This window comes from Aphelocoma coerulescens, chromosome 2, assembly GCF_041296385.1.
Source record: "Aphelocoma coerulescens isolate FSJ_1873_10779 chromosome 2, UR_Acoe_1.0, whole genome shotgun sequence".
In the NCBI taxonomy this organism is placed as follows: Eukaryota; Metazoa; Chordata; class Aves; order Passeriformes; family Corvidae; genus Aphelocoma; species Aphelocoma coerulescens.
The window spans coordinates 119595701-119611523 of NC_091015.1; the positions used below are offsets into that span (position 1 = coordinate 119595701).

Genomic DNA, 15823 nt, shown 5'->3' on the forward strand with positions numbered 1-15823 from the left:
AGGGCCCTCTCTGTACATGTACACACTGTTTTTACAGGACAGAGCAAAGCAGCACAAATAAGGAACCTTATTTATGAGCATGGCCTAAACTAGGGAGGGAGGGAGGCACTAAGCAGTCAAATCCAGCCCATAAAATGAGCCTGTCTAACCTGTTACATTTAGCCTCAAAAGACAAAACCAACAGAGTGCAACAGCTGAAGAGTTGACCTGCACTGAGATAAATTCAAGTATTTTAGTACATCAGATGTGATCCTATCTGGTTTGTAAGGTGGTGGCCCAACAGAGACATCGATTTCCAGTGCTGAAAGGTTTGGTCCATCCAGGCTTACAGAGATCACTGATGAGCCACTGTAATGGATATGTCAGAGACAGCAGGGCAGGTGATAGAGCATTTCCACTTTGCAGAGCACCTGTGTATGCAGGGATGTCAAATCTATATCTGGCAAACAAAGGCACACTTTGCATTGTGCCAAAAATTCAGCCTGTAAAGCTTCAAAATACATAAAGTAAAGTTTACGGATATCTACAAAGACTAGTGTAAGCATGCAAGTAAGAGTACTTTTGACTTTTTATTAGAGTTTATAATTTATTACAGTTTATTACTATTTATCATTTTCATGCAAAATATTACAGTGATATCTCTGAGCTTTTTGCAGTATTTCTTAGTACAAGTGGGAGACCTGGGCAAGGATGATGTTATCTTCTTACAGCCAAATACAGAGGCAGGTTTGAATTCTTGTAGGCCACTTATAGTGAGGGATTAAGAATGGAGATGTAAATTTCTACTAATGTTGTTTATCAGGACTGACTTGAATTACATATGAAGTAATCACTATGCAGCTTTGGAATAATTTTGATTAATATGAAGGGAAGTTTCTGCTCTATCTAGATTTTTAACTACTTTTATTGACAAGTATGAACGTGTTGCAAATGATTTTGCTTACACATCATTTTACAGAACATTTCTTCTTAACACAATTCAGTTCAAAGCTTGATCCATTCATACAAGAGGAAATGGGATCAAGGCCTAATCAGGAAATATTTAAGAGACTAAAACAGAAGACTTATTTTTGAAAATTAAAAATTTAGTAACAAGACATAGGAATATTAAGTCACTGTTCATATCTTTCTGAATCAAAACCTACCAAAACCCATTTTCTTAATCAGTGCTTGTACAGCTGTGCAAGAATAATGATTTCTCCCAGGGCAGCAGGACACTGCTTTGATATTCTGCTCATATATAAAATTGTTAAATTTAGACAAAGAAGATTGAAGGGGCATTAATCTTCACACCCCAAAAGGCAGCTGCAAACAGAAAGAAATAATCTCTTTCCACCAGGGCTACGTGCAGAGAGGGTAAGAAACATGCTGGTACTGCATCATCAGACAAAGCCACTCTTGCCAGCACTTAGCAGTGCCACAGTAACCATTGAACCTGATGATCTTAAAGGTCTTTTACAACCTAAATGATTCTATGATCCTATAATGCCTCCGTGGCACAAGCCTGCGTCATGCCTGCAGGTTGTGCGTTACAACTTCGGTCCCTACCCTCTTCCAAATTGTTTCTCTTTTAGCTGGGGACTTTCTGGGGTAATGAGCGCTGGAACAGTGTCTTAGGAGATTGTAAGGTGTTACGTCATTGCAGGTTGCTAAGGACAAATAAGATGAACTTTGGCCAACGAAGCTGATTCTTGCATGGCTGAGAAGTGATGTGAATGGCCTTTGCTGGGTCTGCCTGGCAGCATGGGCTTTGCTAGATGTGTAACAGGGAACTTACTCTGAGCAGGCTGGGGGATGCCACAGGGGCTATACAATCCCTTACCACTTCTGCCCTTGCAGCCACCCAGCTTTCCTAGGCTGGTTTTCAGAATATTAACAGTGAATGTGATGGTACAGCTGGCTATGACTACAGACAGATACCTTCAATAGCTGGTGATGAGCCAGGACAGAGGAGATTTCTAGGCACTGCTTCCTTCCTTTTAGGAAACTTGCCCAAGTAGACCTAACAGTGATTGTGTCAAAGCAAAGCACTATCCTGTTGCTGCTGTCCTGGAAATAGGGCATTTTAGTCACAATACTATTTTCCAGATAAACATTACATATAAAATTGAGATGTAAAAGGCAGCAGGTCACATACAAAGTTCGTAAATTTGTATCTACAGTGACTTACAGGACTGGGTTAATTTTAATTTGTTCGCTTATGGTTTGGTTAATTTGTTGTATTTTTTTCCTGTTTCCTCAGTTAGTTCCTGAGATAAAAACAAATGCCACCTATTTAATTTCACAGAACCACAGAATCAATTAGGTTGGAAAAGACCTCTGAGATCGAGTCCAATCTATAACCAAATACCATGTCAACTAGACCATGGCACTGAGTGCCACGTCCAGTCTTTTCTTAAACACCTCCAGGAATGGTGACTCCATCACCTCCCTGGGCAGTCCATTCCAATCTATTCACCCTTTCTGGGAAGAAATTCTTCTCAATGTCCAATCTAAACTTCCCCCAGCACAGCTTAAGGCAATGCCCTCTTGTCCTGTCACTTGTTGCCTGGGAGAAGAGGCCGACCCCCAGCTGGCTACACCCTCCTTTCAGGGAGTTGTAGAGAGTGATAAGGTCACCCCTGAGCCTCCTTTTCTCCAGGCTAAACACCCCCAGCACCCTCAGCCGCTCCTCACGGGACATGCGCTCCAGAACCTTCACCAGCTTCGTTGCCCTTCTCTAGACTCTATTTCATCCATTTGTTTTGCCGCTGGCTTACTGTTTGGTTTGGGTTTTTTTTTCTCCCACCGATCCCTCGGTTACTTCCCGAGATAAAAACAAACGTCAGCTATTCAGCTTCTCCCATTCCGCATTACCGGCAGCCCAGCGCAGCCCTGCGCCCGGCGCTGTCCCTCAGCCCCCGGGAAGGGGAGGCCGGGCGGGAGCTCCGCTGCCTCGCCTCGCCTCGCCCCGCAGGCGGCCCCGGCAGGCTCCGCACGCCGCCGGCGAGGCCCCTCCGCCCCGGTGATCTCACCGGAAAGGCGGGTCACCCGCGGCCAATGGGCCGCCTGACGGCCGCGGAGAACCGGGGAGGACCCGGAAGGTTTCGCAGTCGGAGCGTCGCTGCCCCGCGGAGAGACCCGGCTCCTGCCGCCCGCCCGTCCCTGCGTGCCCGATGGACTCGGTGGGAGTCGCCGCCGCCGCGCCCGACGCCGGGCCGGGCCCCGCCTGGCAGAGCAAGGTGAGCGCTGTGCCGGCGCCGCGGGGCCGCTGTCCGGGCTCCGGGGAGGAGCAGGAGGACCGAGGCCGTGGAGAGGGCGCTGCGAGGTGGTGCCAGCACCACCAGAGTCACGGTCACTCGGCAGAGCGACCCGAGCGTGGTTTGGTACCGGCAGTTATCTCCGTGGTGGGGAGAGCTGCTGTGGCAGCCTGATAACCGAATTGCTTCCGTCCGAGGGAACTGGGGCTAAGTGAGCTTGGTTATCCCGGCGGTAGGCAGCGAGTCCCAGCTTGCTGGGATTCGTCATTCCCCAGCCCCCGCCTCCCCGAGCGAGGTGTGTGCGTCCCTCTGTTGTTTTGAGGGCAAGTTTTACGCTAGCTGACCTTTCAGGGCTGTAGAAGCGGGGGAGGAAGCTGTGCGTAAGCCCCTGCTGTTGGGTTATTCCAAGAGAAGTTTTATATAGGTTGTGTGTCTGCTTGTGGGCAAACTTCCTGGGAAGGCTTTACCCCTGTCTCCAGAGGGTACTGAGACTGACAAACTGACTTTTTTTCCTTCGTTAGTGAGTGACCATCAACAGTTTTTCAACCCCAGTTCTCCCTATTGAGTTTATGAAACTACTCTTTGAGTAGTTCCCATAGTTCCTCTGTAGAAGAGCCCGTCCATTACATGAGCTTATTTTGGAGCCAGTGATAGCTAGTTATCCTGATTATTGTGTTGCCACTGCACAAGGCTTGCTGAATTGAAAAAAATGTTTATTTCCAGTGTCCGTGGGGAGCCCCTAGCACAACATCAATATCATGTTCTCTTGCTGATGTAATGAGTGAACAGCTGGCAAAAGAACTGCAGCTGGAAGAAGAAAGAACTGCTTTTCCTGAAGTGGTTGCGTAAGTTTAAGTCCTGGATTAGTGATTTCCATAGTTGTGACGCTGTCTTCTCTCTCACACGCAATTTCTTACAATGTGCTCAGTGCATAGCAATATAGTAAATGATTTGCCTGTTGCCTCCTAACTCTGCTTCTTCAAATCTTCTTCAGTGAAGATGGCTTCCCCAGCTAAAAGTCTTCCTTAGATTCTCTTCTCTGTTGCTCTTCCTTCTTTCGTGAGGTTTTCTTTGCATTTTCTGGGGGTGTTAGCAGTCTGTAAGCTATAAATATTTAGAGAATGTCAGAAATGTTTTTTTTCTACCCCTTTAGGGACTCTTCTTAACAGTGTGCAATGTTATTTTGAGAACTATTAGATATATCACCTGTAGCCTTCTATCACTTGAAAGCTCTAAACAAAGGCCAAGAACTTACTAGTTCTAAAATTGTACAAATTTTGACTATCTTTCCTGTGAAGCAGAACAAAGCAAGACTATTTGGGATTTTTTAAACATATAAATAAGTATACACATGCATACACCTGTATGCCTTCTTTCTTTTCTCTGAAGGACATCTTAAAAATAGAGCTTAATGCTTCTTGCAGAATGGTAAACAAGCAAAAGTTTAAGTAAAATTTGCATTGTAAATGAGTGGCAAAGAGAAATGAAGTAATGATCTATTAATATTTAGTGTTGGCTTGGAGTGGAGGCAGGCAGCTGAGATCCATTCCTTTCTGTTCAGCTCTGCATGAAGTCTGTTGTATAGACTGGGGAAGTGGTAGAAAGCAGTGTTTCCACTTAGATTGCTGTGTTTAATTTTTTTAAAATTTCTGTTTTCATCTTATATAGTGCTGCTGAAGGACCATTTATTACAGGAGAAAATATTGACACTTCCAGTGATCTAATGCTAGCTCAGATGCTGCAGATGGAATTTGACAGGGAATATGATGCGCAGCTTCGGCGTGAAGAGAAGAAGATCAATGGAGATAGCAAAGGTACCTTCATCAGAAGGAATATTTTTGCTTTGGAGCTATTCTTGGCCCTTAGCTTAAATTGCCAGAGCTGTGAGGAAGTAGCAAAGCCCTGATAATCACAGAGACATGCTTATTTGTTTTGTTTCTCAAGTCTCCATATCCTTTGAAAATTATCGGAAGGTGCATCCCTATGACAGTGACAGCTCAGAGGATGAGGTTGATTGGCAGGATACCCGTCATGATCCCTACAGAGCAGGTATGTGACAGCTTTAAACAATGCAATTTCTCCAGTCAATAGACCTGAGAATATGACATAGTTAAATTAGGTCTTGTTTTAGTGTAAGGAGACACACCAGCTGCATTTAAAATCAGGTCACCTCAATGGGAGGTGTCAGCAGGAGGTTGGGCAGGTAACTTCTGTCTGCCAGTATATTGGATTCAGTGGCTGAATCTGGCAAAATACAGTGTACATGGGAAGTATTGTCGGATGTGCTTATCTGTCATCTACGTTTGGATGATATGGTTACATATCATCTGCACATGATATTGAATACTCCTGTCTTAGCATGCCAGAAATGTGTCTGACACCCCAGAGAAGACAGAGAAGTAAGTTGTAACATAGCCAAAGAAGCTGCCATGCTTAGGATAAGAGAAGACTGTTTTAAGATTGTACAATTGAAGTAATTTATTCTGTTTTATAAATAAAATTATGTTACTTTTGTGGACATTGTGGGATTTGTGTGAGCATTGGTTATGTTTGTTTAGATGTAAAATTTGGTTTCTTTTTCTCACTGCTGGCAGATAAACCTACTACTACACCAAGAAGGGGTTTCATAGGAAAAGGAAAAGACATTACTACGAAACATGATGAAGTGGTATGTGGAAGAAAAAACACTGCTCGCATGGAAAATGTAAGTGAAAACTTAAGGAAACTTACTTTGTGTATAAAACTGGAATGCTGCAATTCAGCCAAAGAACTAATGCTTGTCCACCAGTGCTACTGGGTAGGGTGCTGCCTTTTATTTTTTCCTGTTGGATGAAAGCAATTCAGTCTTTGGTTTATTGGTTTTTCACTTTGGCAGTTTGAGTTTTGCGTGGTTTCTGTTTAATAATAGTTTGTTATTGAGCAATTCAAGGATTTGCCCAAGAACTGGTTTGGCAAAACAAAACTGTCAGCAAGTTTGGCACACAAGCAAATAAAACACAAAAGCTATTTTTGAAAAGCATAGATATTGTGTAACTTTCCTTCTAATTAATTTTGTCTGATAAGCCAAGTAACTTACTTTCAGTCAATTGTTTGACTTACAGCTTTTCAGTCTGTTTATCTGTAGTACATACCTTTCATTTTCTTTAAGGTAACTGGTGCAACTTCTCTAAATAAGGAAATGCTGCAAGTGCTATTTTTACAGGATGTTAGGTTATCTCATATCAATTTGGGCAGAACTTTGAGTTCTGAGTTTAAAAGAGTGTGTTTTTTAACATAGTGACAACACTGCACAAGTGGGTTTCACATAGGTCCAAATCTGTCCTGGGTTTTTCCAAATTAGGATGAGAAATTTCTGTTTGTGCCAACTTTTGGTGTCTGCTAGTAACAATGCTTAAATTCCTATTATTTCTACTTGTAGTTTGCACCTGAATTCCAAGTTGGGGATGGAATTGGGATGGACTTAAAGCTGTCAAATCAAGTCTTCAACGCCTTAAAACAGCATGCATACTCTGAGGAACGTCGAAGTGCAAGGCTCCATGAGAAGAAGGAGCACTCCACTGCTGTATGTTTTCTCTCTATCTACTTCTTATCTTGTGTAATAGCTAAACACTGCTTTGGTAACTTCTTGCAACATTCCATTTTTAGTAAAGCAGCTAAGCAATATTATGTTAAGGTTGCTGAAGGAAATCATATCAGCCAGCTCCTACAAAAAAAAGCTCGCTATTTGAGCTGCATTACTGTGAGAGCCATGTTGAAGTACAAGCAAGCAGCTACTGGTTTTTTCTCTTTGTCTTTCTAAACTTTTCTCTTAATCAGCTACAATGAATAAACTGCCTGGAAGTTATTTATAGAAATATCCAGAGGACTAATCCTCTGCAGTTGAACCATGTTGCTCCAAATATCTGTCTTCATAACAAGTTTCAGGAAGATGAGGTGACCGACTGACCTAATAATTTAGGAATTTACTTGATAGACTGTATGGGTGAGTTTGGAGTAGGGCCTCTGGAAGTTCCTGATGTGGACCTCTTCAAATGTGTATGTTTTGCTTTGGTTTATTCTTACTTATATCAAAGGAATATAATACTTGGGATATTGTGATTCATGATTCGTAGACTCCTTGAAAACACTGTAGAAATTGCTGTTGAGCCTCAGTCTATAGGTGCAATTAGTAAAATACTCTATGTGCTGCACAGCTGATGGGAAACTAAGAGTATTAAATCATTAAATCAGTCCTGGAGCAGATTAGCTTTGCTTCATATGTTTATTTTGGTCAGGCTTTTTTTTTCCCCCCTCTGTCAGTTGAGAGAATTTTATTAATACATTACTCTTTCCACTTAGTTGAATTCTTATGGTATATAAATATTCTAAACTCCTGGTAAAGCAAAGAATTGCTTTATTGAATTGAGTATTCATATCTTGCCTATTCATTCTGTTCATCCCTTGTAGGAGAAAGCAGTGGATCCTAAAACACGTTTACTTCTGTACAAGATGGTCAATTCTGGGATGCTGGAGACCATCACAGGCTGCATCAGCACAGGAAAAGAATCTGTTGTTTTTCATGCCTATGGAGGAAAGTGAGTATGTTGTTTGTTACTGATGATAGCTTTAAGTACCAGAGATGACTTAAAAAGCAGAAAACACAGAAGTATTTAAACATTTGCACCTTTTTATTCCCAAGATTAAAAGGTTGTATTCATGTATATGCAGATAATAATAAAATCTGAAAAGATGTGCCTTAACAAATTGGGAGAGGTAATCTATTTGATAAACAACTTATAATCAAAATGCCAAAACCCAAACATTCATAAGTTTAATCATCGGATTGTTATAAACTTAAGTTGGCTTCTAAATTTGATAGAAAATTTAATAATAAAAATAAAAATTGCTGTATGTTGCAATGTATAAAAAACCAAACCCATGCATTTGCTTGTAAATAGTTAACTTTTTTATATATTTGTCTTTTTCCATGAGAAGTGCAACTGAAGATAAAGTTATTCCTCCAGAATGTGCCATCAAAGTGTTTAAAACAACTCTTAATGAATTCAAGAACCGTGACAAATACATTAAGGATGACTACAGATTTAAAGACCGCTTCAGTAAATTGAATCCACGAAAGATTATTCGTATGTGGGCTGAGAAAGAAATGCATAACTTAACAAGGTAAAGAAAGAAAAAGGAAGTGTAGTTGCCAAATGCCTGCCAGTTTCCTATTCTCTCTTTAAGGAAGATACTCTGTGTCTGGGTGTTTGACTTTAAGGCCAAAGTAATACACAACCTGGCACAGATTGAATAAGCCTCTGATTTCTTACAGTTTAATAAATTGTCAGCATCTTCAGTGATTTTGCAGCAGAATTTACAGGCCCATGAAGTTAACAGGCTCTAGTTGTAAAAGTGATTAGTATTCCATGAGCATTTTAGACTCACTTATGACTTTAGAATCTGAATTTTCCTGTGTAAAATACTGTGAAATACATATAATTATTCAGTTTTCATTTGTCTCAAAGACTTTTTTTACTCTGGATTAAGTTTCTCACACAGCTCTCAGATTGCAAATGAGCAAAGGGGAACTAGAACTTTGGGGCCTTTTAAGCTTTTTTTCTGTTTTCCCTAATCAGTATCTATTTTCTGATCCACAGAATGCAAAATGCAGGAATTCCTTGTCCTCAAGTGGTTATCCTTAAGAAACACGTCTTGGTTATGTCTTTCATTGGCCAGGATCAAGTCCCAGCTCCTAAACTAAAGGATGTAACTCTTAGTAATGAAGATATGAAAAAGGCCTACTATCAGATTCTTAATGTAAGATGATGCTGATTTCTCCTCCAATTCTGTGTTGTGTTTTCTTTTAGGGGAATAACTGTAAGGACAAATCAGCACTTATTTACTTTACAGGATGCTTACATAATTTTCAAGATACAAAGTCCAAAGTCTTATTTTGCTGCTGTTTAATGTATGACTTAGAATCAATAAGAAATTATGCACCCAGAAAAAGATATAATTAAATTTAACCTTAATCTGAGTGCAAAACATGCTGGAATTTGATGACAAACAGATGTTTAGCAGCAGAGGAATTGTAAGCAAGTAGTCCTCCTTTTATAGAAGCAGTATATGGTTTAGAAAATTCTCTGAAGTCTTTCTGGGTTTACCGAACACTTAATTTGCTTAAGCACCCTCCAGTGGATTGTCTGCCCCCTTTTTAGCAAACCTAGAAACTGGAGAATGAATTAGAATACTGCATGGTGGATACTTTAATTTCCTATTATCTGCTTGGTTCAAACACACACCTGCTAACTGTCCACTCACTATTACATTCTAGATATTAAAAAAAACCCAACCAGGCAACCAACCCCTTGGCTGGCAACAGCTTGGTAACAGGAGTGGTCTAGGTCTCAACTGAATCAGACCAGTGAGCAGCACAACTGTGTTTCAAGTGAATTTGTGTACTGGTTAGGATTCAGTCTCTGCAACCTGTGAAGCTTCCTTCCTATGTGATAGGAGTGAAAATGACATGTATATTTAGAGAACATGTTTATCTGTCTCCTGCACCTGGACTGTTGGGCAGAGCTGACATGAGTTTACCAGAGTAACTCTTCTTATTTTGCCAACGCTAAGCTCAGTGATAAAAATGTAGTTTGCTGGCAGTTTGTCAAAACTGCAATTCCCTGGATGGAAGTGTACTGAAGACTTGGGTAAAAATTATGTACATTATTTGAGTGGGAAGGGAAAGGTGGGGTTGTTTTGTTGTTCTTTCTTTTCAACAGTCATGCTAGCAAAATTTTTTTGGAGTATAGCACACTTCCTTCATTAATTTGGTTCCTTGCAGATGATGCAGCAGTTGTATAGGGAGTGCAACCTGGTCCATGCAGATCTGAGTGAATACAACATGCTTTGGCATGATGGGAAGGTGAGTTTGTTCTTAATTTGGGGGGAAAAGGTTTCATCTACCGTGAAATATTAATACAAAGTGAATTGCTATTTCTGTCACTACAGGTCTGGCTCATTGATGTCAGTCAGTCTGTGGAGCCAACCCATCCTCATGGACTTGAGTTTTTGTTCAGAGACTGTAGGAATGTTTCACAGGTAGGACCTGTGATATCTTAGATACACAGAAGATTACTCTTGCGCATTTTCCATGCTGACAGTGTCCTCTGAAAGTGAAAAAAATGTGGAAAAGTAAAATTATACCACTAGAACTTCTTTCAGTTATGTTTATCTGTGGGTCAACCGAAACAAAAATGTAACTTTGACTAAGTATTGTAACTGGGGAAAGTTGAAGGAATATTTTGTTCTGTGTAGTAAAGTGTTTAATGTGTGCTCTTTATATTGACTAGTTCTTCCAGAAAGGAGGTGTGGCAGAAGCACTTAATGAGCGTGAACTCTTCAATGCTGTCTCAGGTTTAAATATTACAGCTGACAATGAAGTAGACTTCCAAGCAGAGGTATAGCTTTCTTTGTCTAACAATTTTAATTTGGTTAGCTATAGTAGCTATTATAATACCTTAACTTTCCACATTTAGTTTGTGTGATTGGTGTGAGTAAAGTTTCAGCAGTCACTCTGCATCTCTTTTTAAAACCTTGAGTATTTTAACCTGCTACAAATGTTTACAGAAACTCAGATTGACAGACTTCTCCACCCCCTTTCCTGATCCCCCTGCTCCCAAGTAGAAAAGACTTCATGTTGAATATAGTTGCTTCATTTCAGCATTAAGGCAAATATAGTGATCTGTTTTAGTTTAAAATCTGTTGTCTTTGCCTTACATACATTAAAGGTCGTACAGCAAAAGGAAAGTTGGGTTAAAAATAATACTCATTCTACTGCTTATTTTTCATGGTTTGGATGTTAACAGATTTGAATTTAAAGTTTAGGCTAGCATTTTTAATTTTGAAGCTTAAAATCATGCTAATGTAAATATGGACTTAGGAATCTTGGTCACTGTTGACTTTTAATTTTCAACCTTTTGCTGTAACTCCTCAAGGCCTGCATCCTGATACCGGATTTAAAACAAAACAAGTTGTCAAACATTCCATATTTACTAATCAAAGTAAGGGCAATGTGGTGATTCTACTTTCCCAATTTACTAATGAAAATTGCAGGTTCATGCTAGTCCAGCATGGAGTAGGTGGGAGCTGGAAATTAGGTGACTCCTGGAGCAGGAGGTCAAAGTAAGAAAGAGATAAAGGGAACACAGTGTCACAGTTCCACGATCTCTCTATCACTGGAGAAAGGCACACTTCTGTACTCCGAGAAATACAGCTGAAGTCTCAAGAATCATCCAGTCCCCCCTCCAACTGGTGCATTTTAGTTACATAGCTTGGAAGTGTAAAGGAGTGCTGCTCATTTTAGTAACTTGTTGAGCACAGATGTTTCAAGGCATACCTGGCTGTATTTGAGCTATTACATGTGACTGAATCTTTGAAATAGCAACGTTATACATACCTGCTCTGGCCTCTAAAGCTACTTTTAATGCTATTTAGAAACATTCTGCTGCCAGCATGGTTTTGTGATTTCAGCATGGTTTTATTTTTGGCTCTCTAGATTGAAGCTTTGGAGAAGATGAATGAAGATCACGTACAGAATCATGGAAAGAAACTGTCAATGTTTTCAAGTGACGGAGACCCACCTATATATGATGAATAGCACTGAGTTTATAGCTGCTCACAAAACAGAACACAAATTTACTGCTTCTAACTATGTTGGTGCAGTGGTAAATGTCAACTGCCAATGTCGAGAGAGTGGTTGGCTGGGAATACCAAAATGGAAAACACAGCGAGCATACGGTGATGCCTCAGTGGTTTGCTTTTTTTTTAACCTGTCCCACACATCAGGCTGGCACTGTGAGAATGGACTATCACTACCACTTTGAACAGACTGACAGTTTCACCAATTGCCCAGTTACATTAGACTAATGTAGCTCAGGTGGTCATGTTTTGCATGATTCAGAGCTTACATATCTTCTAGTCTAAGAAAAAGAAAATTTCAATCATCTATATTGTCCAAAGTATTTAGTGGGAAAGCACACGAGAAGAGTCCCTCTTTTTTTTCCTAATGCAACTTGAACAACTACTTAAACATTGTGTATGGACACAATGTCTTTCATCTATCTACACCAAGGGCAAAATGAAAAGGCAAACTTGTGCACTGCAATTGCATGAAAATGTTTATTTAGCAAAGTAATATATTTATAAATGCAAAAGTCTGGACCTTGTCATTTGACGTACAGGGAAGGTGGCTCTACTATCTCTGTAAATACTGTTGGGTATTATATGAGAAAGAGATTTGAATTCAACCAGCAGAGGACTTGGTGCCATGCCAGGAAATCCTGAGTCAACAATGTATAATAAAAGAGTCAGCTCAGGTAGCTTCACTCTTAATATACAAAGGGTTCCAAGAACTTGGTGCAAGCCAAAAATAAAACTGTATAATAATCCTGTCTCTACCTAGAATGTCAGTTTGGAGCATCAAATATTCTTGCCCTAAAGATAATCATAGACAAATCTGACTATTCTTTTTTTCACCTGTAAGCAAAAAAGCTTCATTTAGAAATAATGATGACTGATATTGGTTTCCACAGTCTATTTTATGCTTTTATTCTTAATGTCAGTCTTTTTTTTTTCAGCAACTTCTAAAAATCTAGCAATGTTTCTCTCCAAAACAACACATTTAAAGGTGAACTGATGTGGTGGGATAGTTTGGAATTAAGAAATTCTAATCAACTTCTTTTTAACTGATTTTTAGTTTCTGATGCTGCTCTTTATCAAGCAGAATATAGTGATGCTACATGTGACCTTCTCACAGTGTGCTGTGAAAGTGACTTTTTTATCTCTTTTTGTTGGAAAACTGGTGGTAAAGTAAAATATTAAGATCTTGTGGTGGTATTCTCGCATGGTTCTTTGCATCACAGAGGCCTTCACTGATCTTTGGTGCTTCACTAGAGCAATATTAGGGTAGGACTACACTAATTCCTTACAACAATAGAGAAATGACTGTTTGGGTGGGTACTACATGAACAGTAAACAACCTTGGTTTTGCCAGTTTCATCTCAACACTTGGATCCTCTTTCTTTTTCCAAATCGGAAAAGTATCTTGCATTACCCCTTACTTTTGAAATAAAGGAACTCGTATCTTTCAGATACTTAAGTCTGTTCCAAATTTCTCAGTGAAACAGTTTCCCAGAATAATGGTATCAGGGAAAGAACAGACTAGGTACTGTAAGGGAAGTGCTGCAGTTAGCTAACCACTTCAAGAAGACTACAAGCTTCTGTTGTCAAAGATAACTAGATCTCCTTCAGAGAAGGCTTTTTATTAAAAAAATGATAGTCCTATTCTAGGCTTATAACTAGTTTTAGTACTCTTAACATTTCTTAGAGGGGGAAAAAATCTTAGAACAGTTGCTAATACCTTAAAATGTTCTTGTAAAAGGAAGATTATGATTGCTATAGCTATTTGCATCAAGTGAGAGGAAGAGAGAGCAGAAGTAACAGGAAGCAAGGGGAGGGACTTTTTAGGCCTGAATCCTTGTATCCCTGTGCTTGGACTGAAGCTTCAGTTGTTACTGTCATTTTTAATTTCTTGCTAAAATCTGTCTAGCACAGGCTTGAAAAAATGAAACACACCCCAAATAAATTAAGCAATTTTCCTTGAGTCTAATTTAAATCACTTGGGCCCAATTATATTATGTATTATATATATATATATTTTTTCACTTCCAGCAGTAAAATTGGCTCAGGAATTTGCATGGAGATTTTAAGACACCTGGGCATGTTTTCAAGTAGTTGAAAACAAGAGTTTGCTAAAAGAAGCATTTTCCTGGACTCCTTTGAAATAAAAGGTTTCAGGATTATTATTGAGCAAATAGAATCTTAGTTTTGGAATTGGCCATTAAGGTTTATTTCTATCACAAGAGTTTCAAGTTGTGTATATATTTACTTGTTTGCTGATTTCTCCTCAAGGATACCTCAGTTTCTATTGCAATTGCAGGAAGTGCATGCTGTTCTTTAGAGAAGTAGGAGAAGGGTAAATGTCAGTAGAATTTCTTAAATTTTCACCCTGGATTAACTAAACTTCTGACTAACAAGCAATGAATTTTGTTACTTTGTAAAAAATTATAAACTTTAAGGTATTTTAAATGCTTTGGAAATACTTGTCATCTCCAGTTAACAATTGTTTGATGATGCAGGAGGGTTCTGCAGAACAAACAGCTTGTTGTAATTCTTAGTTGTGACTTTAGTATCTCTAGCCTGATGTGAAATTGCAGCTGGACTAACTGGGTCACAAGTCATCCAACAGCTGTCTGCATGATACTGTGTTAATATCTGGTACTTAAATTTCTATTTCTCCCATACTAAGATGTGCTACCGTTTTAATCTGAAATTTTTGAATTGTTATGATCTTAGTCTTTTCTTTTCCCCTCTTTTTAAATTTTCCTTTCTAAACCAGTAAGAAAATGCATAATTGATATTCTCACACCAATATCTAGATCATAATGTGGGGCTTACATCTAGTGAACTAAGGTATTTGCCAGTGCATCAACAAAAAAAATCCCATTGCTGTTTTGTTCTCCAAACTAAAATATATGCTCAGCATCAATGCTGAGGACCAAGCCAGACTTTAACTTCAATAATGCTTTATTAATATTGTTCCTGAAATAAGGGCTATTTTCAGAGTTGAATTACAACAAGCCACTACACAAGCAGTTTCCTGCCAAGGAGCAGGATCAATAGTGACAGTGCAGTAATTATGGACAAATAAAGACAGAACTTGGAAGCAGTTGTTTCCTGTTTTTCTCCACATAGAAGTTTTGAGTTTGTTTCTGGTTGGTTGGTTTTAAAATCACTACAAAAGGTTGGGCCAAAAGCCCCATCCTGCCCCTGCGGCCTCCACACAATGCTGCCTTGGTTTAGAAAGACAGTGTTTTTGCTTGCCTAACTATTTTAAAGTCCACTAGCTTTGCTTTTAAAAGCAGAATAAATCCTCCCAGCTAGAGGGGTGCCCTGATGAGTGACACTTGTTACAGTCAGATCTTACTCTGGGCACCCTGATTTCTTAATTTTCCTTCTCTGATAGGTTCGCTCCTAAATATTTGCATTGCAGTCCCGTAATGTACCTCTATGCTATTCCACGTGTTTCTTATTTACCACCTTGCCAGCATTCACACCTTTCCTGAAGCAGTTTTTGCAGCTTGTCAGGCTTCCGTTTTCATTTAAGCTCACTGATATCTCTCGGCTATTGGCGTTCAGAATCGCTTGACACGTTTCCATTCCCCGTCTCTCCCAGCGTTCGGGATCCCGGCTGCTGTCAGCGCAGGCTCTCTCGCCCACCGCTACATTGTCTTTGAAATGCGATACAGCGAGCACAAGAGGGAGAAGACGCTGGCTTAGAAAAGGAAATTTAAAAGAAAGATAGGGAAAAAAAAACCAAAACAAAACCTGAGATCGGACCAATTTAAACCTTTCAGATTAAAGTGGAGAGGCACAACTTAGTAGAGGAGAAGTAGAAATTTAAGCACCAGGCAGACGCACTTCGCCGTCTCTCCGGCCAAGGTCTGTGTCCTGGCACCCGCCGGCAGCCCCTTCCGGCGGGGATCCGC

At 39.9% G+C, this 15823-nt stretch overlaps 1 protein-coding gene across 1 annotated transcript; it reads left to right on the forward strand.

Annotated features, from left to right (window-relative positions):
• Positions 1-3023: 3023 nt before the first annotated feature.
• RIOK3 (RIO kinase 3) lies at positions 3024-13280 on the forward strand. The gene is made up of 13 exons (XM_069004616.1): positions 3024-3221; positions 3963-4084; positions 4908-5053; positions 5184-5288; positions 5834-5943; positions 6658-6801; positions 7686-7813; positions 8214-8399; positions 8876-9035; positions 10060-10140; positions 10227-10316; positions 10568-10675; positions 11773-13280. Exons 1-13 carry the CDS (start codon positions 3156-3158, stop codon positions 11872-11874), a joined length of 1548 nt encoding a protein of 515 aa, XP_068860717.1. The 5' UTR covers positions 3024-3155; the 3' UTR covers positions 11875-13280.
• The last annotated feature ends 2543 nt before the right edge of the window (positions 13281-15823 follow it).